Below are 26,055 nucleotides of genomic sequence, written 5' to 3'. Positions count from 1 at the left end.
TCATCAAGTCCAGCCCCTTGTGCAGATGCAGGACCAGGTAAACCTAGACCTTCCTGACAGATGTTTGTCCAACTTGATCTCAGAAACCTCCTGTAATGGGATTCCCCAACCTCCCTTGGAAGCCTGTTCCAGAGCTTAACTATCCTTATGACTAGAAAGTTTTCCCTATTATCTAACCTAAATCTCCCTTGCTGCCAATTAAGCCCATTACATCTTGTCCTACCTTCAGTGGACCTGGAGAACAATTGATCACTGGCCTCTTTATAACAGACCTCAACATATTTGAAGACTGTTATCAGAACCCCCCATAGTTTTCTTTTCTCAAGACTAAACAGGGTTTCTAAACCTTGTGGCATTTTGGATGCTCTCCTCTGGACTCTCTCCAATTTGTCTCATAGACTCATAGACTTTAAGGTCAGAAGGGACCATTATGATCATCTGGTCTGACCCCCTGCATGCTGCAGGCCATAAAACCGTCCCTACCCCTTCCCTGGACTCTGCTGTTGAAGTCCCCAATCCTGTTTTAGGTGACTTCAATCGGCAGAAACCCTCCTGCTAGAGATCCCTGCCCCATGCTGCGGAGGAAGGCGAAAAACCTCCAGAGGCTCAGCCAATCTGCCCTGGAGGAAAATTCCTTCCCGACCCCAAATATGGCGATCAGTAAGACCCCGAGCATATAGGCAAGAGTCTCCAGCCTGACCCCTGTCGGCCATTATACAATTTACCTACCATTTCTTGGTTTTCCTTGACTACTATGTTTTACCATTAAACCATTCCCTCCATAAATTTATCTAACTTAATCTTAAAACCAGACAGGTCCGTCGCCCCCACCGTTTCCCTCGGAAGGCCGTTCCAATATTTCACCCCTCTGACGGTCAGAAACCTGCGTCTAATTTCAAGCCTGAACCTCCCCACGGCCAGTTTATATCCATTCGTTCTCGTATCCACATTAGTCCACATCTTTCCTAGAGTGAGGCACCCAGCACTGGACACAGTATCCAGCTGAGGCCTCCCCAGTGCTGAGCAGAGTGGGATAATTACCTCCTGTGTCTTATACAAGACATTCTTGGTAATGTACCTAGAATAATATTTGCCTTCTGCAACTACATCACTTTGTTCACTCATTCTATTTGTAATCCACTATAACCCCGAGATCCTTTTCAGCAGTACTCCTGCCAAGTCGCTTATTCCCCATTTTGTAGTTCTGCAGTTGATTTTTGCTTCCAAAGTGTAGAACTTTGCACTTGTCTTTATTAAATTTCATTTTGTAGATTTCAAACCAATTCTCTGCTTTGTCAAGGTCATTTTGAATTCTAATCCTAGCCTCCAAAGTGCTTGCAACCCCTCCCAGCTTGGTGTCATCTGCAAATTTTATAAGCATCCTTTCCACTCCATTATTCAAGTCATTCATTTAAATATTGAATAGTACCAGACACAAGACTGACCCCTGCAGGACCCCACTAGATACACCCTCCCAGTTTCACAGCAAACCACAGATAATTACTCTCTGAGTACGGTCTTTCAACCAGTTGTGCACCCACCTTATAGTAAATTCATCTAGACCACATTTCCCTAGTTTGTTATGAGAATATCATGAGGGACTGTATCAAAAGCCTTACTAAAAATCAGGGTATATCATGTCTACTGCTTCCCCGCATCCACTAGTCCATGAGTAACCCTATTGAAGGAAATTAGGTTGGTTTGATATAATTTTTTCTTCTTTAATAATTTGCTCCAGTATCTTTCCAGGTATTGATTTCAGGTTGTCTGGTCTATAAATCCCTGTGTCCTCTTCAGTGTTCCCTCTAATTTTTCCCATCCACGTGCGGAATGAATATTGTTATGTGCACCAATACGGAGATGATGTGTGACACATCACCTTCATATTGATGCACATAACAAAATTCATGTAGTGGGGGTGGGGCCGAGGGCTTCGGAGTGTGCGGGGGCTCAGGGCTCAGCCAGAGGGTTGGGACGCAGGGGTGTGAGGGCTCTGGCTGGGGATGCAGGCTCTGGGGAGGGGCCGGGGATGAGGATCTCAGGGCTAGGCAGAGGGTTGGGGTGGGGGGGGTGAGGGCTCCATCTGGGGTGCGGGCTCTGGGGAGGAGCCAGGGATGAGGATCTCAGGGCTGGGGCAGAGTATTGGAGTGCATAGGGTGAGGGCTCCAGCTGGGGGTGTGGGGCTGGGGATGAGGGGTTTGGGGTGCAGGAGGGTGCTCTGGGGCTACGGTGAGGAGAGAGGACTCTGCCCTGCTCTCTCTCCCTGCAGCAGCACCTGGGCTGGGGGCAAGGAGAGGTGCCTCTCCCCCATCTGCAGCAGGTCCAGGCGGAGCTGGGTTGGGGCCAGGGCTGAGTTGGGGGCGGGGGAGGGGTGCCCCCATAGGCACTGATTCCATGGTCTCCAGGGCTGGAGAACCCACAGAGAAAAATTAGCGGGTGCTGCCACTCCTCCCCCTCCTTCTCAGTGCCTCCCGCCCACTGCGAACAGCTGTTTTGTGGCATGTAGGAAGCTCCCCAGGAGGGAGGGGGAAGAGTGGGGATGGGGCGCGCTCAGGGGAGGAGGTGGGGAAGAGGTGGGACAGGGTGGGAAGAGGTGGGGTGGGGCCTGGGGTGGAGGGGGGGGTCAAACATCCCCCTGGCTATAGGGGAAGTCGGCGCCTCTGGGCACCCTTCCCCCGGCTGCGGCGGGTTGGGGCTGGGGAAGAAGCGCCCCTCCCCTGTCCGTGGCAGGTCCCAGCTGGGCGGGTTCCTTGAGCGCCTGCCCAGTGCTAAATAAACTGCTGCACAGCCAGCAGCTTATTTAGCTTACAGAGAACTTAGGTCCTCTTTGTCCCCCCTTCTAAAGACAGGTGCTGTGTTTGCCCTTCTCCAGTCCTCTGGGACTCACCCATCCTCCAGGAGTTCTCGAATATAATCTCTAACAATTCCAAGATTGCTTCAGCTAGTTCCTTAAGTACCCTAAGATGAATTTCACCAGGCCCGGCTGGCTTTAATACATCTGATTGAGCTGAACATTCTTTAACCTGTTCCTTCCCTAGTTTGGCTTTTCAGAGAAATGCCGTTGGGAGGGAAGCTTTCCAGGGAGTTGCAAAGTGTGATCCCAGACACGTGTTTAGCTCTAGTGCTTGTCCGATTTGTGGTCCCTGACTACAGCGGTTCGTATTTCTGGGGGCACAGCTGCTGTGAGCAGCTGTACTTCCAGTAATGGGTGTGTCCAGGCCCTTTCCAGGGTATGTTATTAACGTAAGAACAAGTGTGGCCAGACTGTACCCTTCTGGTCGGCATGCAGAGGGTCCCCTTCAAACAGATCTCTCCCTCCCCTGGTGGAAAAGGGGCCATGGAGGTGTGGCTCGTCACAGGCCCAGACAGGCATATGGGAGGGATGGGGCAGGCAGTGGATACACTGGAGTAAGGTGGCCACTCACCCGTTCCCAGAATACCAGACATCCTGGTACTTCCAGAAACAGCACGACCCCACCCCCGCCAACATGATCCTGCCCCTGCCGGCAGGACAGTGTATGTTAGGTCACACTGCCCGGGTGGGGCCATTTTTAAGAGACACAGGGTGCTGAGCAGCATCCCCCATCCTATATCAGAGAAAACCACGTCTGGTTCTGTCCCGGTGTCGCACAGGGACAAACCTCTCAAAAAGGGGCCTGTCTAGTTTGGTACCTACACTGGAGGAAGGAGTGAGATTCCGGCACCTAGTAGAGATTCCTCCGGAGATGTAATACAGCCAGCTGCCCCCTCCACAGTGGGAGCCCCTCTCCCCTTTAACGGGAATCCCTGACAAGACAGCTGCCAAGTGGCCATGCAGTCAGGAAGCAAAGCTATAGCTGCAGAGTGCCCAAGCTGCTGCAGAGCCCCAGATGGCCTGGGTGGATGGCCCTGTGCCCATGCAGCTCCCAGATATCCCTTCCAGTCTCAAGGTATCCACAGGGGTTTGGGACCACATGCTGCAGGAGGGCACTCGGCAGCGAGCAGGGGATGAGCAGAGGTCAAACCCTGGCCTCCCGAAGAAGAATGCACAGGAAACCCTGCCAGGGAAATAGGGGTGGCAATATCTGGCCTTTCTTGTACAGCATGTCATAATAGGTTGGGACAGATCCTAAGAGGACTCAGAAGTTAGTGTCACGCACAATCATTGTTCATCTCTCTATTAACGTGTATCCTTTCTGTCAATCCTTACATCAGTTCCCTGAGATTCCCATTCTGCTTCAGTGCTTCTGCTATTTTCTTTGCACCTTGGGGTCCAATGGAGTTCTTCTGAAGACTGTGAAGAAGACAGAAACACCCAGAAACTTCAAAAAGAGGGAGTCAGCTCTCCATTAATAACACACTTTAACTTTCTTCTTCTCACTTGAGCTCTCCCATCTCTGGCTGAGGCACTTCTGCCTCTGTATATTTTGTACACCCTAATGCATACAGGTAGCTTTGGTGCACACTCTTTTGCTATTTATACCTTCACCCCATCTCTTATCACGCTCTACTAGACCTAGATCCTCAAATTCTCTGTGGATAGCTGCCCCAGGTAAGCTGGTGGGTGGACTTTTCCACCAGAGTAGAGGATGGCAGACTACCTGGCCTGGTCACATCAAGTAACGGCCATGATCGTGTTGTTATCAGCCATTACCATATCAACAGACATCATCATCATCAAGGAAAATCCTTGCCAATCAAGCATCACACTGACATCACACTCTGTTACATGCCCTATTCGACTTGTCCTAAAATCATAGTGAGATAGGGCTGGTAGGGACCTCGAGAGGTCATCTAGTCCCTGCACTATGGCAGGGCCGAGTAAACCTAGACCATCCCTGACAGGTGTTTGTCCAATCTGTTCTGAAAAACCTGTAGTGATGGAGATTCCACAACCTCCCTTGGAAACCTGTTCCAATGCTTAACTGTCCTTTTCCCAATATCTAACCTAAATCTCCCTTGACTGAGGCTGAGGGAAGTGGGATTGTTTAGTCTGCAGAAGAGAAGAATGAGGGGGGGATTTGATAGCTGCTTTCAACTACCTGAAAGGGGGTTCCAAAGAGGATGGATCTAGACTGTTCTCAGTGGTACCAGATGACAGAACAAGGAGTAATGGTCTCAAGTTGCAGTGTGGGAGGTCTAGGTTGGATATTAGGAAACACTATTTCACTAGGAGGGTGATGAAGCACTGGAATGAGTTACCTAGGGAGGTGGTGGAATCTCCTTCCTTAGAGGTTTTTAAGGTCAGGCTTGACAAAGACCTGGCTGGGATGATTTAGTTGGGAATTGGTCCTGCTTTGAGCAGGGGGTTGGACTAGATGACCTCCTGGGGTCCCTTCCAACCCTGATATTCTATGATTCTGTGATTCTTGCTGCCAATTAAGCCCATTAGTTCTTGTCCTGCCTTCAGTGGACATGGAGAACAATTCATCACAGTCCTGTTTATAACAGCTCCTCATGTATTTGAAGACTGTTATCAGGTCCCCCGCTCTGTCTTTTCTCAAGAGTAAACTTGTCCAGATTTTTTAAACCTTTCCTCATAGGTCAGGTTTTCTAAACCTTTTATCCTTTTGGTTGCTCTCCTCTGGACTCTCTCCAGTTTGTCCACATCTTTCCTAAAGTGAGGCAACCAGAACTGGACACAGTATCCAGCTGAGGCCTCACCAGTGCTGAGTACAGCAGGACAATTACCTCCATGTCTACATATAACATTCCTGTTAATACACCCCAGAATGATATTAGCATTTTTTTGCATTTGCATCACATTGTTGACTCACATTCAATTTGTGATCTACTCTAACCCCCAGATCCTTTTCAGCAGTGCTATCACCTAGTCAGTTATTCCCCATTTTGTAGCAATGCATTTCATTTTTGCTTCCTAAGTGTAGTAGTTTGCACTTAGCTTTATCTTCTTAGTGGTTAGAATAAATAAGACAGACTGGGCATGAACCAGGCAAACAAACCAGACACCATCTTCCTCAGAGTCCACCCCACCATCTATCATGTTTCTTTCAGATCGTCTCTGTCCTGCCCCCTCCTGCTCCTTGAACAGAAGAGCATCTCTCTCCACACACAGCCTCTGCCCACTTTTGGGCACTGCAATTGCAGTAGATTTAGTGCATTGTAGGTGAATGGGTTTGTGTGTGGAAACCAGCTTTGACATGAGCAGTGCAGGCTTCCTTGTGTGAAATGGTGGCACCCTTGCAACTGGGGTCTGGGCACAACCTACCAATGGAGGAGGAACCGTATTTAGTGTTGTGCAAAGACATGATTAAGTGTCTGAATAGAGACATGGAAAACGGTCAGATTGTGGGGCTGAGAACAACTGCTCCATCTGCTTGTGCTTTCAGTTGGCCCTGACCAGGAGGCCAAGCCAAGAAGGGGAATTAGCAGCAGGCTGCTTTGACCATGGAGATGCCCTTGCAGATGGCCATGGAAATGAGCAGACAACAAACCATAGGGGAGCTTGGGGGTTAGAATCACTCACTGCAAAGTTTTCAGCTTGTGGTTGGTTAAAAGGGCCTCAGCCAGGAATTTAGCACCATCTTCCTTGATCATGTTATTCTGGAGGCTGCAGAGATAAAACAACACAATTATTGTGGAAAAACTGGAAATTAGAGCAGGATGCAGCCACAGACTGTCCCAGTCTGTCTCACATTAGCCATGCCATCTCCTGAGGCCAGAGGCAATAGTATAAAAGAATGAACCCCCATGCGCCTGAATTTCCTGTGCTGTTCTTTTCCTAGTGCGCCTCCTGAGTCTTGCCCCCTGCCTTTTGGGACTGCCTCCTGCCCCCTTAGCAGCCTACCTCTTCCAGACACCTCTTGCCCTTTCTCTTCTCCTCCCTTCTGTTTAAGGTGCTGGGGTTGAGTCACATGTTCCAATCTCCTGAGCACACCTACCAGCCGTTTCAGGGCTCATGTTGCCCTAGGACGTTTTGCTCCAGACACAACAGTGCCTCGTGGAAATATCACAACATCCTCAGTCAGTCATTGATTTGAATCTCCATGGGGCTGATTCACAGTTGCACTAAGGCCCCTTCACAACACTCCAGCATGGTAAAGAGTCCTTAAAGTGGCTGTAGGTTACACGGGCATCCACTTTACAGATCTGCCTGCACCTGATGGCCCTCACGCTGCCAGAGCGGGGTAAAGCAGCCTGAGGGTAACTGAGACATCAGGCTCTTTGTTGTTTATATTGTCTTATAGGCCACTTCTATCCCTCCATTTCCTCCTCTGCCTAGTCTCCCTTCTGCCTGCCTTCCTGCTCTTCTCCATCCCTCAGTGCAGTCAGAAGAAAATAAGAACAGCCATATTGGGTTAGACCAGTATCCTGTCTTCCGACAGTGGATGGTACCAGGTGCATCAGAGGGAATGAATAGAGCACGGCAATCGTCATGTGATCCATCCTCTGTCATCCAGTCCCAGCTTCTGGCAGTCAGAGGTTTAGGACACCCAGAACATGGGGTTGTGTCTCTGACCATCTTGGCTAATAGCCATTGACGGACCTGTCCTCCAGGAACTTATCTAGTTCTTTTTTGAACCCAGTTATACTTTTGGCCTTCACAACATCCCCTGGCAATGAGTTCCACAGGTTAACTGTGCATTGTGTGAAGAAATACTTCCTTTTGTTTATTTTAAAACTTGCTGCCTATTTTTTATTTACATAATCATGATTTTTAAATAGCAGTTGAATCTCAATATGGAGAATAATTAAATAAATATAAACAAGACAGTAAGTCAATAGATATTGTACTGAATAATAAGACATACATATTAGCATGTACACCCCAACCAGATCCATTCCAATCCCTCAGTCCATGTACTAAGTTATGCCCTATGACTTCTACAAAGAGAAAGGGGGAGGAGGGAGAATTCAAAGTAGTTCTGGATAGTTGGTTCAGGGCAACAAGATATAAGTAGAGCTGGGCTGGAGCCAGAATTCCTCAGCTTGACTCCATCACAACTCAAACTGGGGAGGAGGATATTCAAAATCCAATCTCAATTTTGTGGTTTGAGCCAATCTCTAGATCTATTGGGCTTGATTCTGATCTCCCCTTGGTTTCTCATTGGCATAAGTTCATTGACTTCCTATTCCTGATTTACACCAGCAACTTGGAGAGGCGCACCAGACCCACTGGATCCATAACCTATGAAATACAAAACTCAACAGGTTCAGTTGCTAGGGAATCACGTGAACAATTCCTTTGATTTCCGTCCACATGGGCCCAAAAGTCCAAAAACTCCAAAACCTCAGAGTGCAACTCAGACAAAACCACTGAGTTTCTCCTCATTCCATAGCCAAAGTGCAAATGCAGTACGTTTATAGATACAAACAATTTGCCCTGGACCTGACCTCATCTTATTAAAGAAGAGGGATAGCAGAGAAAATCCAAGAACACAACGTAGATGTTGCTGTGTCCCTCACTGCAGGGAAGCCTAGAATTAGCCTACGACAATGACAATTAGAGACCTCTGTCGTTCTGACGCACCTTTCAACCCAACACCATATGCAATGTTTCTAATGCTGGGACAGCCCTTTTGACACGACACCATAAAGCACAGCATCACTGTAAAGAGCTAGCAGCTTCAGTGAGCGCATCTCCCACTTCAGCTGGGCATCTGGAGAGAACTAAGTAGCATTTCCAAGGTGGCTTCTCCTGGGTCCCCTGTAAAGTTAAGATGGACTCTCAGGAGTTGTCTGCCAAAGCCCTGCCAGGAAAAGATTGTTCCTGGACATTGCAAGTGACACATCGTTTCTATGGCTACTGCTCTTGTGACAACCACCTGCTGCAAGCTGACTGTACTTGTACTGGGATGAAGGCAGCCGTTTACTATCCACAATCTTTCTGGTCTAGTCATTTGAACATCTGATAGCCAGTGAGATGAAGACTGTTCACACCCACACAGCGGTCTCTTGCATATACAATTATGTCTATTAGGAATTAGCTTTCAGAAGAAGCCAAGGAAGGGAAACCAACAGCACTTACTTCAGGGAGAGTAGTACTTGATTTATTTTCAGTGCATCAGCCAGTGCTTTTGCCCCTGTGGGTCCAATGGCATTACTGCGAAGGCTGGGGAGAAGGTGGAGCGAGGATAAAGAGAGACAAAAAAGCTAAAGTTAGAAAATCCAGACAAGAACAAAACTGGTCTGACAAGGGAGAGTTAAGGGTGGGCGTTCAGTTTAAACCTTCATCTTCCCAGCCACTGGGACTTAGCCTCTGTTACTGGATCTCAGGGTGTCTTTAGTGCAGTTTAATAGATCATCATGGGAGGAGTCAAGAGTCAACTGTCCATCATTCCATAGATTCACAGCTAAGGCCAGATGGGCCCATTGTGATAATCTAGTCTGACCTCCTGTAGGACACAGGCCAGAGGTCTTCTCTGAATTACTGTAGTTCCTGTCTGAACTAGAGCAGAACTTTTAGAAAATACATCCAGTATTGATTGAAAACTTGCCAGTGATGGAGAATCCACCATAACCCTTGGTAAGTCATTCCACTGGTTAATTACCCTCATTGTTAAAATTTGTACCTTATTTCCAGTCTTAAATTTGTCTAGCTTCAACTTCCAGCCATTGGACCTTGTTAGATCTTTGTCTGCTCAACTGAAGAGCCTATTGTCAATTCTTTGTTCCCCATGTAGGTATTTAACAGATTGTGATCAAGTCACCCCTTTACCTTCTTTTTGTTAAGCTAATTAAACTCAAGGAGCTCAATCTGTCACTGTAAGGCAGGTTCTCCAATCCTTTAATCATCTTTGCAGCTCTTCTCTGAACCTTCTCCAAGTTATCAACATCCTTCTTGAACTGGGGACACCAGAATTCGACACAGGATTCCAGCAGTGGTTGCACCAGTGCCAAACAGATGTACTATAACCTGCCTGCTCCTACTCAAGGTTCCCCTGTTTGTGTGTTCAAGGATCTCATTAGCTCTTTTCAGCACAGCGTCACACTGGGAACCCATCATCAGCTAATTACCCACCATGACCCCCTCTCTTTCAGAGTCACCGATTTCCAGGGTAGAGTCCCCCATCTCGTAAGAATGGCCTATGTTCTTTGTTCCTAGATGTATAGCTTTACATCGAAAAGTTGAGTACATTTCACACGAGTTTGGTGTCCCCCGACTATTATTCTTGAAAATCATTTACATCACAAATAAATAACTGCCAAACTGAGGTTGTAGAGAGAGTTTTTCACACCCCAGGAAGGAATCATACAGCGTCTTACATTTCCTGGATTAATAACTTCTTGGGCTTCCTCATTTTGAATCTTTGTCACAGGTCATATTCCACATCTGGGCCAGAGCAGGTTGCAAGATATGCTTGGCATGTTTAATATACTAGTCACTTGTAACAGGCTACTGACTGCCACCGTTCATTTCCATGTTCCCAGGGTCTGCTTGAATGTCCACTAAAGACAATGGAAAGACTCCCATTGCCTTCAGTGGACATTGTATCAGGCCACCAATGAACTAGGAATGAATGTTGCTCAGATGAGATGGACTCTGCACTGTCACACTCATTAAGGGATGCACTGATGGACATCAGAGCTGCACTGCCGGCACATCCCAGGAGTGGAAATGTGCAGAGGCTACTCCAAGAAGGATCTTGAAATCTGCAATGTCATTCATTCTGAACGTGGGGGGAGCAGGGAAGGGATTTTAACCTTTCATTTTTTCACAAGAGGGCATCACATGAGCTTTCTTACTGGATTTCAGCTGTTCAAGCTGCTTTGGGGTTGAAATCTTTGAAATTTGGTGACAGCTGATTTCAGAAAGAGAAAACAAGCTTGGCAGCTGACATTTCTCTCATTAGTCACCAGTCTAAAATACTACAACAACATTATGCATCCCTTCTGGGAACTGATTACGGTGGGCAGGAGCCATCCTCCAATGTGGAGAAATTAAGGTCAGCTGACATCACTCGTTCTATTTAATCAATTTTCATGAAGGAAACAGCTGACAGCACGTGAGTGCGCTGCAGGCACCCATGTTTGCCCACAGGGTGGACGACATCAACTAGGAAACATACGAAACTTACTCAAGTACTGTCAGGCTCCTGTTGACCATCAGGGATCTGGCGAGGGCTTTGGCCCCTTTGTTACTGATCTGGTTTTCTGCCAAGCTGTCCGGGAAAAGAAACTGGAGTTAGCATCTAGTCTAAGGAGAATAAATACAGTTCCTAGCCCATTACATCCCTCCAAGCCCACTGCCAGCCACAGAAACTGCCAAGGACACAGCTGAGGAATTTGCATGGAAGAGGAATACTGTTATAACATGGAGGTCACCATATTACGTTTGACAAATACAGTTCCATTGATTCATTCTAAGATCATGTTAACCCTTCGGAAACCAGTTGATCCCTAGGTATATGTCATCTGGGGACTGAGGGCAATAGCAGGTGCAAGGAGAGGTGCTGGCTGTTGAGAGACCACCTCGCTGGACTGGAAATCATTCCTGCAACAAGTCCCACAGCCCCAGCGAGCCATCCCTGTCCTTGGCTGTGCTCTGCAGCTGTGACTGACGGCTCTCACTGGCTGGGCCCCAGGAGGGCAGTGGGAAGGTGCTGTACCGCACTGGGGCAGGCAATGACTCATGTGGAAATGAGAGGGAGTCTGGGCAGGGGCACAGAGCTGGAGGAAGGAAGAGGTAGGTGGGGAAAGGCAGACTCTGCTTGCTGGGGCTCAGTGCTCCCAGAGAGGTGAGGGTCTCCAGCTCTAAGGGGGCAGGAGAACAAGGAGCCACAAACTCATCCTCAGGAGCAGTGCTAAGCAGAAGAACACTATACTCAGCATTGGTGTCCTACAGGGTTAGCCATTTGCCCCACAGTTTTCAGACATGGGCCACTAACCAGACCCGACTTTAACATTCCAAATAACTCCCAGACTCAGAGACCTGGGCCAGAAGGGACCATCATGAACCGCTAGTTTGACCTCCTACATGTCACAAGCCCCACCCAATCCTGTAACAGCCCCCTCACCTTGGGCTGTGTCACCCAGGTCCTCAAACCTCGCCTGAGAGACTCCAGTAACCTGCCAGTGTATGTACTGGGGAATTATCTGCACCGCTGACTTTGAAGGCATCAGCACTTCTTGTGGCCTGGCTACTTTATGAATGCCTTTTCTCAGAAGAGCTCAGAGTGTGCCTCCACCAGCATTGCAAAGCACTCTGTCTGCACTGGCACTTTAGCGTCTGAGACCATGGGAACCATTCCTTGTTAATTCCACATTTCAAATCCCCCCGCCCAAGAGAGCTGGGAACTGCAATTTGGGGAGCAAAACTCCAATAAAACTTAGTACAAACCACAGTCCTCACTTCCCTGCTTTCGGCCACAATTTGCCGCTCAAGCAGCAGGCTTCGGAAAAAGTCAGAGGTTGAAATCTAGCTGAAAATAACTGGTCTAGGTGGCACTGATCACAAGTTTTGAGAGTCGAAGTCTGCCCATGAACTGCAAATAGCTGTGTTTAGAGACAGTGTGGCAGTGGGAGACCTGCCCTGCTCACCTACCCCTCTTGACAAACGTGTGCTCCCAGAGCCGCCATCCTGACTGTGATTACAATAAACATCCATCCTCATACCAGCAAAGGACATCATCATCATCTTGGCCAATCAGAGTTGTCCAGCAAGGGAGCCTCCACCCTGGAAGTCCCCCTGTTAGAGGAGGCGTTTGTTGGTCAGTTAAGATGGGATTGAGCACCAGTTTAGCAGGAGGTTGGTTACCCAGACTTCTGGGGGGGATGAGGGGAAGTTAAACAGTTACCTGTATGCATTGAACTACCAGAACATATCTCAACAGGCTCTACAGCAATATTAATAGAGACAAAAAGGTCAAATTTAGTGTGGAGAAGATGATTAGTGTGCGGCCAGGGCTTGCAAGTCAGACATAAGAATGGCCATACTGGATCCGTGTAGATCAATGGTCCATCTAGTCCAATCTCTGACAGCAGTCAGTGCCAGATATTTCTGGCAGTCAAGAGGCTTAGGGACATCCAGACCATGTGGTTGCATCTGTGACCATCTTGACTAATAGCCATTGATGGACTTGTCCTCCTTGAACTTACCTAATTCTTTTTTGAATCCAGTTATACTTTTAGCCTTCTCAACATCCCCTGGCAACTAGTTCCATAGGTTGACTGTGTTGTGTGTGAAGAAATATTTCCTTTTGTTTGTTGTAAACCTGCTGCCTATTAATTTCATTGGGTGACCGCTGGTGCTTGTGTTATGTGAAGGGGTAAATAACACTTCCTTATTCACCTTCTCCACACCGCTCATGATTTTGTAGACCTCTATCATATCCCCCCTTAGTTGTCTCTTTTCCAAGATGAAAAGTCCCAGTCTTATTAATCTCTCCTCGTATGGAAGCTGTTCCATACCCTTAATCATTTTTATTGCCATTCTCTGCCCCTTTTCCAATTCTACTGTATCTTTTTTGAAATGGGGTGACCAGAACTGTGCACAGTGTTCAAGGTGTGGGCATATCATGGATTTATATAGTGGCATTATGATATTTTCTGTTTCATTCTCTCTGCCTTTCCTAATGGTCTCTGTTCTGTTCTCTTTGTTGACTGCCACTGCACACTGAGCGGATGAACATGTGGAGACACATGGTGCAATGCTGTGTTGAGGGCACATCTTACAAAACGGCTTAGATCATGTGAATGTTTAGATGTTTAAATGACCACTGCAGTGACACCCCAAAATATTTTATGAATGCCAGCCAGTACCTCATCTTTTGAATCTGACAATCCTTCCCGCTCAGGACGCTGCCCAACAGCTCCATCACATTGTCCTTAAACTTGTTATTGTCCAGCCTGGCCAACAAAGCAAAAGAAGAAGAGATGGCTGAGAACAAAGCATTTTGATAACACGAGGAGGAGGAGAAAACGTCCATTTTGAGCTGCTGAGAATGAGAGCTCTCAGAAAAAATGAAGAGATTCTGATCTGTGTAGCTTCCATGCTCAAGAGTTCACAGAACGACCCCCATCAGAGGTAGTGTGTTCCTTGAGATGCTGACTTTCACAGTGAAGCTGACCTCCCCTACTATCCCCCAACAAGGAGCCGAGAGCCCATATGCTGCTGATCCTCACGACTAGAGAATATTCCATATGCACAGTGCCGGAAGAGTCTGTTCTCTCTAGGATAACTCAGTCACACTTACCAGCATCCCAGGATAACTCTAGGAGGCCCTACTCTTCCAAAGAGAATGTCCTCTAAAAACTTGGAGGTGCTTCACTTATGCAAAAATCACATTTAAGTCCTTTGTGTTCCTCCAATGAAAGATAGGGCAGGAGTGTAAAGCCTATTCCAGGATAGCGATACAGGACTCTGCACTGCCCCGGGGCCTCTCTTTATAAGTCTTGTAAGATGGCACTAGGTTGTAGCTGCCACAGGTCATGTCATGACCATTAAACACATACTCCAGGCATGCACAACACTAAAATGCACTGTGTTTAAGCCAGTGCCGGTCCTTGTCATCTGATCGTACCTTGTCCACTTGTCGCTAAGTCTGATATTAGCGACAGGTGACTTTTGGGGATGACTATCCAATGGGCAGAGGTGAAAGTAAGCCGGTCCGGTCCGGTGTACCGGCAAGAGCCAGTACACTGTGCCGGACCGCACCGGCTTACGTGCAGGGATTTAAAGGGCTCGGGGCTCCCCGCCACTGCGGGGAGCCCCGAGCTTTTTAAATCCCCCCTGCAGCTCCAGCAGCCAGGCTGGGCCTGGGATTTAAAGGGCTCAGAGCTCCGCACCGCTGCGGGGAGCCCCGAGCCCTTTGAATCCCGCTCGGAGCTCCAGTGGCTGGGCTGGGGCTGGGATTTAAAGGGCCCAGAGTTCCCGCCGCTGCAGAGAGCCCCGGGCCCTTTAATTTGCCCCGGGGGCTCCCAGCCACCTCTGCAGCTGGGAGCCCTGGGTTGATTTAAAAGCCCTGGAGTTCCCAGCCACAGCCGGTGCCCCAGGGCCTTTAAATCTTGAGAGGCCCCCCCCCTCTTCTGGATGAGGCCACTCCCCCCTCATGACTCCAGCAGTACCGGTAAGTCCTGTAAGTTACTTTCACCCCTGCCAATGGGGGTACTAAACCAGCCTCAAATGGTATAACGATCCAATAGACCTCTGGATTGCTCAGGGGACTGTGAGTGAAACACAAAATCTTCTACCTGTGAGTTGCTGATTCTCATTCATCCAGGCCAGCAATAACTAAAGGTCTTTTAAGGGCTGTCCATTGGCCAATGTGAAATGAGTTGGGGATCTGAGTCCAAGTCCTAGTGGAGAAGTGCCCATATCATCCCTCACCCAATTAAATTGACACCTATTATGATAACCTCAGCAGAGAGGCCAAGTACTATAAAGTGAAGGCAACTGAATTAGCCTCTGCTCCTCAGAGGTGAAGGTACAATGTGAAAGTAGTTCAAGTAAAACCACTTGCCTCCTATTAGTCTTGTTATCTCTACCAGCCTACAAAGCAAAAACCCCAGTTCCAGACTCTGTGGTTTCCTAAGTGGCCCCCATAATGCAATACTAGCAGCATCTCAGGATAGCTCATCAGCCATTGATATACATAGGTAATAACAAACACAGCATGATGTTTGGCATATTAGCACTGCCACTTCCACTTCTCCAGCTTCTTTCACCCAAAGAACACATGGCATTTTGAATATATTAGACTAATAGACTTTAAGGTCAGAAGGGACCATCATGATTATCTAGTCTGACCTTCTGCACATCGTAGGCCACAGAACCTCACCCACTCCTGCAATAGATCCTGGATTAACCAAGCCTCACATCACCCCTGCGAAGTAGGTATTATCCTTTCCCTTTACAAGTGGAGAAATTGAAGCACAGAGCTGGACTGACTTGCCCAAGGTCATACAGCAGGTCAGTGGCAGAGCCAAAAATAGAATAATAGAAGCATAGGACTGGAAGGGAACTCAAGAGGTTTTCTACTCTAGTCCCCTGCACTAGAAGACCCCAAGAGTCTGGACTTTCAGCCCCCTGCTCTCAACATGACACACATTTCTCAGTAACACATGACCATACTATCTTGGGTGACCAGATGTCCCGATTTTATTTGGAGCTTTTTCTTATATAGTCACCTGTTACCCCCACTCCCTGTCCTGATTTTTCACACTTGCTATCTAGTCATCCTAATACCATCCTCAGAGTATATTCCTGTTTGCAGGACAATAGTCCTGAATAAAATAATTGCCACATATCCTTTAAACAGCTGCTACTTTCTACCGCATGTCACAGAAACATGGAAATAGTCCCGGTCCCTACACAAAACCCTGATCTGACTTACCGGAGATTACTGCAGAAGAGGAGCTGGGAAAGCAGACTTTTGCAGATATTGTAGGTGAGGCAGTTGGAGAGGTTTGTCTCCTCCATGCACACCTCAGAGACCTGCAGGAGATAAGCCAGGGCAGAGCAATTCACTGGCGTTAACATCCCAGCTAAGCTCTCGTTTTTCATAGCTTCCTCCACAGTCTTGGCCAGCTCCATGTGCTGCACTTCATACAAGCACTGCATGATGTTCACAGTCCTGGAGGAGATGACATAGTCAGTGTTCAGGCAGCTCTGGAGAAAGCTGATCACGTGGCTTCGGAAGCTGTTATGCTCATCCTTTATCAAGAGCCAACCGGACAGCAATTTGTTCACCTGTGGGGAGAGAAGTCCAGAGAGAAAGCGCACAAAGATATCCAGCTGCCCGTCCTCTGACTGCAGTGATCTCTGGACAGCGTTCTTAAAGTGATTGAGGAAACCAAACTTAGGCCAGGACATCCCGCTCTCAGTGAAGAGATCAAATATTGCTCGCTTTGCTGAAGCATAGTAATAAGTGGCTGCCAAAAACTCCTGGAGGGTTAAATGGGAGAAATAGTAGACAGTGGAAAACTGCATCTCTTCCTTGAGTAACATCCTACTGCACAAGCCGCCTTGTAGTGATGAGAGGTCTATGCCATAGGCTTTCATGTCTTGTTCGTAAAATACGTACTTTTTCTTGAGCAGACCATAAAATGCCAGCCGACCCAGGTTACCAATAATTTTTTTGCTGTTGTTTATAGCTTGTTCTATCCTGGGAGTCTCCTTCTGTTTTTCCTGCCAGTCACTACTCAGTGCCATTTTAAAGTAATAGGAGTAGATTTCTGATAAAGTCTTAGGAACAGTTGTCATTTCTTGGGATTGATCAGTGCTGTTCTTTAGGAAATAGCCCATTGAGGAGCCAGATATCCAGCAAAAGGCAGGAACCGTACACATTGTGTACAAAGATCTGTTAGCCTTGAGCTGACCCAAGACTTGACTGGATAAGTCTTTGTTCTCAAGGAACATCTGATCCAAGAAGTCCTTGATCTCCACAGCTCCAAAACCTCGTATTTCTGTCATCCGGTCAACTAGGCCACCTGGGATTTGGCTGGCTGCTGTGGGCCGTGAAGTGACCCAAATGGAAGCTTCCTGGAACAGGTTGCCACGGATAATATTGGTGATCAGACTATCCACTTGAATTTCCTTTTTGGGGTCCGTGCAAACGACTGTGTTGGAAAAATCTAAAGGAGTCTTAAACTCATCCAAGCCATCCAGAATCAGTAAAATCCGGGCAGTGCCATTGGAGATAAAGCTGGGTTCAGTGATATGAGGGAATGCCGACCGGATGAGCCTCTCAGCAGAGAGTTTCTCATAAGTGTTCAGTTCCCGGAAGGTGAGAGGCAGCACGAATATGATGTCCTTATTGACCTCCCCTTTGGCCCACATGCAAACAAACAGTTTCACCAAAGTGCTTTTGCCGATCCCAGCCACGCCCACGGTCACAGAGATACGAGGAGGAATGCTGACTTTAGACAGAGGTAGGAAGAGCTTCTCCAGGGGGATTTTCTTGGCAACATTTCTCATGCCTTTGGTGGCCTCAATCTGCATGACGTCATGCTCTTTCTGCTGAATATCTGTCAAGCCTTCCACCAGCAGAAGATTAGTGAGCCTCTCCAGCTGCCCAAGTTCCACACCAGTTCCATAGCGGTTCTGGAGACTTTCCAAATGCTTTTGCACGATAGGGTCTGTGTAGAGAGAAGCAAAATAGGTCAGAGGGAGACAGACAATGACCACAAGCATAAGCAATAGGCACACCCTGACTTTTTCTCATTATTGCAAGGAAGAGAAGCCAGCCGGAGCTTCTGGAGGTCAGGAAAACAGGTTTGAAAACTTGCAACCAAGGGGGAGGGTTGCACTGGCTGTGGATGTGATTGTAATGGGGAGCAAGGTTCTCATTACTCAGACACATCCACCAGCTGACCAGAAGGATGGGGCTGGAACTGCTTTAGCTGCTGGTTATCTCTGCTTTGTCGAGTAATGTGTAAACTGAACGTCAGGGCAGGAGATTGCACCTCTCACTGAAGTTAGAGATGGAGTCATCTACTCCAGCCCCCAAGCAAATGCACAACTGTCCCTACTGTATGTGCTGTAGGACTTTGTTCAGTTTAGTTTAAAATGTTTCATAATGAAGTTTAAAAAGCCTGAAGTGGCAAATCTTTGACAACAATGGTCACAAATTCTCCCAGCTGTGATCCCATCAATCTAGTTCCCAGTGGAAGAAGTAGCACTTGTCTTAAATTGCCTTGATAGAAAACACTGGTTCAAATAAAATGGAACCATTGATTTCTGGGGGAGAGCCTCTCTCACAGTCTGAGATTCTAACTGGTGCTGAACCTCAGGCCTCATACAAAGCTTTCCTGATATCCATTAGCGACCCTTTTGTTTTCATGGCAATGGTTCCCCTAGCCACGCTAACACCTCGCTGTGCCTGCCAGTTAAGTCAATCACAGTTTCACAACAAACCAAAGTGAGTTATGGGCAGAGTTCAGCACAAGTTCAACTCTAAATCTTGGAGTGCCACTCAGAGTGTCCTTCACAGAAATAAGAAGCTCTGTGGCTTCCAAAGGAACGTGGTTTTTGCATCAGTGCAATTCCACTGGCAGGTCAAGAGGGTGGTACGCTGGAACACCTTACACTGTCTCCCACTCCCTTAGATGGAGTATTACGGAGTCTAAGAAAGCAAGGGTACATTGAAGTAGAGGGTAATTAACTTACATCTTCATACACCCTTTCCTCTTAGCTGATTTTCTTGCTAGACTCTGTTGGCCAAATTCAGAGCTGATGGGTAAGGAGGAGATGCAAACAACATGGTAGTGAGTGGGTCGGTCAGTCAATTGAAGGCCTTGTGTACACAGGAAAGTTTTACCAGTTATACCAATATTGTTACCCAGGTGGACAGTCTTATTCCAGAATAAGAGTGGCTTTTTTAGATTTAACTTCAACTCTTTCCCAAGCGAGAAAAGTGAAACCGACAAAGGCCATTCTTTTACTGCAGTAGGAGCATTCACATTCGGATCGATACTGGTATAATGATAACAGTTTAAATTCACTTCTTAGATTATACTGAAAAAAATCTTTTCTGTGTAGACAAGGCCTAAGGGAGTTTATCTAGTCTATACAACGAGGAGTCCTTGTGGCACCTTAGAGACTAACAAATTTATTTGGGCATAAGCTTTCGTGGGCTAAAACCCACTTCATCAGATGCATGAAGTGAAAAATACAGGAGCAGATATAAATACCTGAAAGGATGGGGATTGCGTTATCAATTCATTTATCTTGTTAGACTGACCTCTCACTTGGTACGGCAACCCCAGTCCTTTCATGTATTTATACCTGCTCCTGTATTTTCCACTCCATGCATCTGATGAAGTGGGTTCTAGCCCATGAAAGCTTATGCCCAAATAAATGTGTTAGTCTCTACGGTGCCACAAGGACTCCTCGTTGTTTTTCCTGATACAGACTAACACGGCTACCACTCTGAACCCTGTCTAGTCTATGTTGATAGAATATGCATGTCAAGGGGCTGGAAGAAGATATATGTTGCACCAGATAAGACTTTCCCAGACTCATTTAGACTCAGTTGTCAATGACTCCAGTTTGCCATAGCATGGCTTACAGCAGCAGCCCAATGTCTGCACTGTATGTTCCATGCTGGATTTAGCTCGTAAAACCCCTGGGATGGGGACTGTGGTACTCAGTAAATCATCATCAGAACATGGCCATTACTTTTTAAATATAGCACAAGACTTCTTGTTTGGAGGCTGCGTGATGCTGACACACAGAAACAAAACAGAACGAGACTTTAACTCGTGATCCCTTCATCATCATGTTATTGAGTGCTTTTCTGTGCAATTATCATCCAGACCGTAGAGCCCTGATTGAATTATTCAAACTTTCTCACTTGAAGCAGCGTTTCAACATCTAGGTGGCAAAGTATTAAGCAACCTGATTTACACTGAACTGCTGCTGAGGGAGAGAAATGAGAAGACAGACAAATTGGGTGTGTGAGCTAGGAGGCTTTGATCAGCTCCCACAGGAGAGACAGAGCTAGGTGCCTACTCCTGGGGGTGCAGCTCCGCATGCACAAAAACACAGTCCTAGATTTCTTCCCCATACTATGCTGGGGAGGGCTTTTGGAAGCCCCTTTGCTCTGTCCAGGAGCTGTCACTGCCAGATCCCTGAGCACTAGATTGTTGTGGTTAGCCGTAGCCCTATATTGAGGGAAGTGCACCCTTTCATTGTACAGTATTTGTAACATAATATGACCCAAGACATTTTCTAAGGGTCTGGCCATGCACACTGAGCCCCAGCCCTGTCTTGGAGCCAGTGTGGAGCTGCACCACCTCAGGTGGGACTCCTACACCAGACATAATTTCTCCTGCAGCTCCCAGGCACACAGGTAGAACAGGCCTGAAGGGGCTGCAGCATGCTCATCCGGTGCATCTAGACAGCCCTGCTGCCTGGGACAGGGTCCAGGTCCTGACATGGCCTCCTCCTCATCCCCAACTCCACCCATGGGCCATAGCACACCTGGGGGCAGTTGTAGGGGCTGCGCTCTGCCACCATGCTAGGGGTGCAGAGACACTCCCTGCAGCCTCCCCAGTCCCACAGACCCATAACACACATAGGACAGACAGATCAAGCAGACCGCAGCCTGGCAGCTTTGCCTCCCGTGGTGAGGAATTACCAAGCTGGGGCATGTACACTCCAGTCTCTCCCCCTGCTCCCCAGAAACAAGCATTTCAGCAACAACATTTCACCCACGTTCTTTTTCCTTATTCTATCTTCTAACCCACTCCCGGTCAGACAAAATGACCCCTCTCCCTCAGAGCCAGTTAAAGAATGGGTTTTTAACTGCCACAGCTGCCAGCCTCACTTGGGACCCGAGTCGAGCTGACTGACCGAGCTCTCTCTGTCTCCTATATCACTATCAGCAATGGCTGCTGCTTCTCTTGATGCTGCTTGAGGCAGCAGAGGGTAACAACTTGTTCTGTGTAGCCACGTTGGCTCTAAGATGCTAAAACTTGTTTTTACAGTAAAACGGGCAGCTAAGATGTACCTTCCTGTAGCCCCGTCCATCTCAGAGGATCCAAACATGCTTTACAAACTTAACAAGCAAACTACTGAGATCACCTTGCCACCCACTGAAATGCAGCTACCTCTTGAGTACAACACAGCCATAATTCATGTATGAACTGGAAAAGGGGGTAAACAGTGAGGTGGCAAAATTTGTAGATGACCCAAAACTACTCGAGAGAGTTAAGTCCCAAGCTGACTGTGAAGAGTTACAAAGGGATCTCACAAAACTGGATGACTGGGCAACTAAATGGCAGATGAAATTCAATGTTGATAAATGCAAAGTAATGCACATTGGAAAACTTAATCCCAACTAGACATACAGAATGATGGGGTCTAAGTTAGCTGTTACCACTCAAGAAAGAGATCTGGGAGTCACTGTGGATAGTTTTCTGAAAACATCCACTGGATGTGCAGCAGCAGTCAAAAAAGCAAACAAAATGTTGGGAACCATTAGGGGAGGGATAGATAATCAGACAGAAAATATCATGTTGCCTCTATATAAATCCATGGTACACCCACATCTTGAATACTGTGTGCAGATCTGGTTGCCCCATCTCAAAAAAGATCTACTGGAATTGGAAAAGGTACAGAATGGGCAGGGGTGGTGTCCCTCGCCTCTGTTTGGCAGAAGCTGGGAATGGGCGAGAGGGATGGATCACTTGATGATTATCTGTTCTGTTCATTCCCTCTGTAGCACCTGGCATTGGCCACTGTCAGAAGACAGGATGCTGAGGTAGATGGACCATTGGTCTGATCCAGTATGGCCGTTCTTATGTTCTAAACCACCGCCAAAGAGCACACAGCAGCACAACTTAGCAGTGATGGCTGGAAGTGAAGAAGATTCAGCTGCAAATGCCATGGTGGGCAGAGTGTAGTGGAATTGCACAGGTTAGAATCTGCTGCCAGGACTCCAGGACATGCAGGAAGCAGATATACTACATAAGGTGCCATCTCATACAGCTGTAACTCTCTCAGTGACTGTCTCCAACGTGCGCCTCGTCACCACGGAACACTAAGCCCCCATAAATAATCTTCCACTGACATTGTGGCGATGGCAGTGCCACTATCAGAAGAAAGCAGCTGCAGGCAACGGATAAGCAGGTCTGGTCCTAATCAACAATGATCCTCTTTTCATGCAAACGTCCCTAGCAACTGACAAGGGTGAGAAATACAGAAAATGAGGTCATTCCTCAGGGCAGGTCAGACAAAGGAGGGGTTTCTCCTTGCAGCGGGGCCCACATTTTGGGTCCTGATTCTGCAGGTTGTTCCACCTTCTCCTCAACACACTGTAGCCCCGTCTTGGCTCGGCCATGCCAGAGGTTGGGAGGGTGAATCAGAGAGCAGTGGCTCATAAGGGAATGTGCCTAGAGTTGGTGTGTGTGTTTTTCTCAGGAAGTTGAAGTTACCTGCTCACAGTTCTGAGTCAGGACAAAGCAGCTGGTACCCCAAACCCAGGAGCAATGTATGAAACATTCCATTTGCGAGTGTTGGAGGCTGAAGGGGTGATCACTAGAGCCAGCATGGATTTACCACAAACAAATCCTGCCATACCAGCCCAATTTCCTCCTTTGACGCTGTAACTGGTTTAGTGGATAGGGGGAATGTGGTGAACATAATATACCTGGACTTCAGCAAGGCTTCTGCCACAGTCCCACATGACGTTCTCATAAGTAAGGTGGAGAAATGCGGGCTCAACTGAACTACCATTAAGTCGATACAAAATTGGTTAAATAACAGCAAACAAAGAGTAACTATTCATGGACTGATGTCAGATTGGAGGGAGGTCTCAAGTGGGGTTGCACAGGGATCTATTCTGGTCTGGTGTTGTTTAACATCTTAATTAATGGTCTAGATGTAGGAATAGAGAGCAGACTGATCAAGTTTGCAGGTGACAGAAGGCTGGGGAGGTTGCTAACACTTTGGAGGCTAGAGCTAAAATTCAGAGGGATGTTGATAAATTGGAGAATAGAAAACAAAATGAAATTCAACAAAGACAAATGTAAGGTGCTACATTTAAGGGAGAAAAACCAAATGCACAAATACAGAATGGAGGATAACTGGCTTGGCAGCAGCACCGCTGAGAAGGATCTGGGAGTTGTGATGGATCCAAACCTCAACATGAGTCAGCAATGCGATGCTGTTGCAAAAAAAGCAAATGCCATTTTAGGTTGGATTAACAGAGGCATAGCATGCAAATCATGGGAGGTGATAGTACTGCTCTACTTTCCACTGGTTGGGTCTCAGCTGGAGAACTGTGTCCAATTTTGGTCACCAGTGTATAGAAAGGATGTGGTGAAACTGAAAAGGATCCAGAGGTGAGTGACAAAGATGATCAAAGGGATGGAACGCAAGGCAAAGGCTGAAAGAACTGGGGATGTTTAGTTTGGAAAAGAGGAGATTAAGGGGGGAACATGATAGCGGTCTTCAAATACTTGAAAGGCTGCCATAAAAAAAGATGGAAAAAAGTTGTTCTCTCTTGGCACAGAGGGCAGGACAAGAGGCAATGGGTTCAAACTACAGCACAGCAGATTTAGATTGAATCTCAGGAAAAACTTCCTAATTGTAAGAACAGTAGGACAATGGACCAGATTGCCTAGGGAGGTTGTAGAAGTTCCTTCACTGACAGTTTCAAAAGGAGGCTGGATAGCCACCTGTCTTGGATGGGTTAGACGCAACAAATCCTGCATCTTGGCCAGGGGTTAGACTAGATGACCCTTGCGGTCCTGTCTCACCCTATGGTTCTATGATTCTATGACTTCAATATCTCAGCCAGAAGTTAGGGATCTATTACAGGAGCGGGCGGGTTAGGTTCTGTGGCCTGCAACATGCAGGACGTTAGACTAGATGATCATGATGGTCCCTTCTGACCTTAGAGTCTGAGTGTCTCAGTGGTAGTGTCCTTAGTTGGCTCTCTTAATCAACAGGGGTCTGACCCGGAGGTCCTTTTTTGTCCTTACTCGGGCAAAGCTCCCCAGGGTACACCTGGCTCTGTGAATGCTACAGGTACACATCTGCTAGCATGCAATGCCGACGCATGTGCACACACACACACAGAGGCTTTTATGACACACATGCACACAGACTGAAGACAACGAACAGCATCTCCTACCATAGACGGTGATGTGGAGATAGAGCTGGGAGTTGGTTGTCTCTATGTAAGTCTGCAGGGACTGAGAGGCATAGCTGCCCTTTCCAGCCAGAAGATCCATGACTGCCTTCACCTGCTCCGACAGGGAGCTCACCTCCTGAACCTGGCCTGCCTCCTCAGCACTGAGGAGATCCAGCTTCCTCATGTAGCAGATGATCTCTTCCAGGAACTGCGACGAGATGGACCTCACCAGCTGCTTCCGATAGCGGTTGATCCAAACCCCTGTGAGGAAGAGGGGGGGGTGATGAGTGTGAGGAGTCACTGACAGTATCTGGATCTTCTATGTGCTGAGGATGCATTGTTCAGGGGTGACAGGAGATGGAAGGGTGATAGGCAGGTTTCTTGGAGATTACACAGCTGTGGCAAGCAGGGCCGGCTTTAGGCCAATTCCACCAATTCCCCCGAATTGGGCCCCGTGCTTAAGAGGGCCCCGCGCCCAGAGGCAGGGTCGCCCAGAGTGGGGGGCAAGTGGCAGAGAATCCCTTCCCTGGCTAGAGGCACCTTTTTAATTTTTACTCACCCGGCGGCGCTCCAGGTCTTTGGCAGCGAGTCCTTCACTCGCTCCGGGTCTTTGGCGGCACTTTGGCGGCGGGTCCTTCAGTGCCGCCAAAGACCCGGAGCGAGTGAAGGACCCGCCACCAAAGACTAGGAGCGCAGCCCGGTGAGTACAAGCCCCACGTGTTTTTTTTTTTTTTTTTAAAGTCGTCCCTGTCGGGGCCCCGTCGAAACTGTTCGAATCGGGCCCCGCACTTCCTAAAGCCGGCTCTGGTGGCAAGGCACTGCTTGGACAAGGCAGTCTCTGTATAGACTCTGCACCATAATGAACAGAACATGCTGCCCAGAAATGAAATACATAAGGAGATAAAACTGAAACTGACTAGGTCTGTCCAAACAAGACACTAGGCTGAAGCCATCCGGCGCCAGTGAGAAAATCCCAAACCAAGTCCAGCACCAGCTGAGCTACTAAGTTCCTGCTCTATTATTTCTGCTTCATCCATTAGAAGAAAAATTCCAAATACAAATGCATGGTGGCAATCAAACCTCTTTCTCAAAGGGAGAAAGGTTTAGTGGACAATCTTGAGAAATACAGATGCTTCCCAACGGGGCTGTGCAAATCAGATTCAGACAATGTGAGCTTTCACCAAAAACTCACGTCAACTCAAACTATTTCTGGGCATTTCTGCTTAGCCTGGATTGGGCCAAAAGCCAAAATACTGGTGCTTAATTTGTGCCACAGCTGAGCCCTGGCACCTCTAGACTTGGCAGTTCATAGCCCCGGCACCTCTGGGCTTGGCAGTTCATAGCCCCGGCACCTCTGGGCTTGGCAGTTCATAGCCCTGGCACCTCTGGGCTTGCTGTATCGGTTATGAAAGTAAAAAAATTGCTTGAGCCCTGGCACCTCTTTCATTACAAAGTAAACAACGCAAAATACCATAAGAAATATCATTCTGGGAAGATTTCATCCCTAGTGAAAAAGTGAAGCACCAGAAATCTT

The 26,055-nt window shown here is 47.6% G+C and overlaps 1 protein-coding gene across 1 annotated transcript in view; it reads right to left on the bottom strand.

Annotated features, from left to right (window-relative positions):
- The window catches only part of NLRC3 (NLR family CARD domain containing 3), a 75,409-nt gene that overhangs the window by 18,123 nt on the left and 31,231 nt on the right, over positions 1 to 26,055 (bottom strand). Inside the window, exons 3-9 of the mRNA XM_034784732.1 lie at positions 24,522 to 24,782; positions 16,275 to 18,018; positions 13,702 to 13,788; positions 11,019 to 11,102; positions 8,969 to 9,052; positions 6,467 to 6,550; positions 4,190 to 4,273 (exon numbers count right to left, since the gene is read on the bottom strand). Of these exons, the coding sequence (XP_034640623.1) occupies positions 4,190 to 4,273; positions 6,467 to 6,550; positions 8,969 to 9,052; positions 11,019 to 11,102; positions 13,702 to 13,788; positions 16,275 to 18,018; positions 24,522 to 24,782 (2,428 nt within the window). The remainder of the gene's footprint in view (positions 1 to 4,189; positions 4,274 to 6,466; positions 6,551 to 8,968; positions 9,053 to 11,018; positions 11,103 to 13,701; positions 13,789 to 16,274; positions 18,019 to 24,521; positions 24,783 to 26,055) is intronic.

This window comes from Trachemys scripta, chromosome 10 (assembly GCF_013100865.1).
Source record: "Trachemys scripta elegans isolate TJP31775 chromosome 10, CAS_Tse_1.0, whole genome shotgun sequence".
NCBI classification, from domain to species: Eukaryota; Metazoa; Chordata; order Testudines; family Emydidae; genus Trachemys; species Trachemys scripta.
The sequence above is the reverse complement of the archived record's forward strand: the minus strand, read 5'-3'. Positions and strand labels throughout refer to the sequence as shown.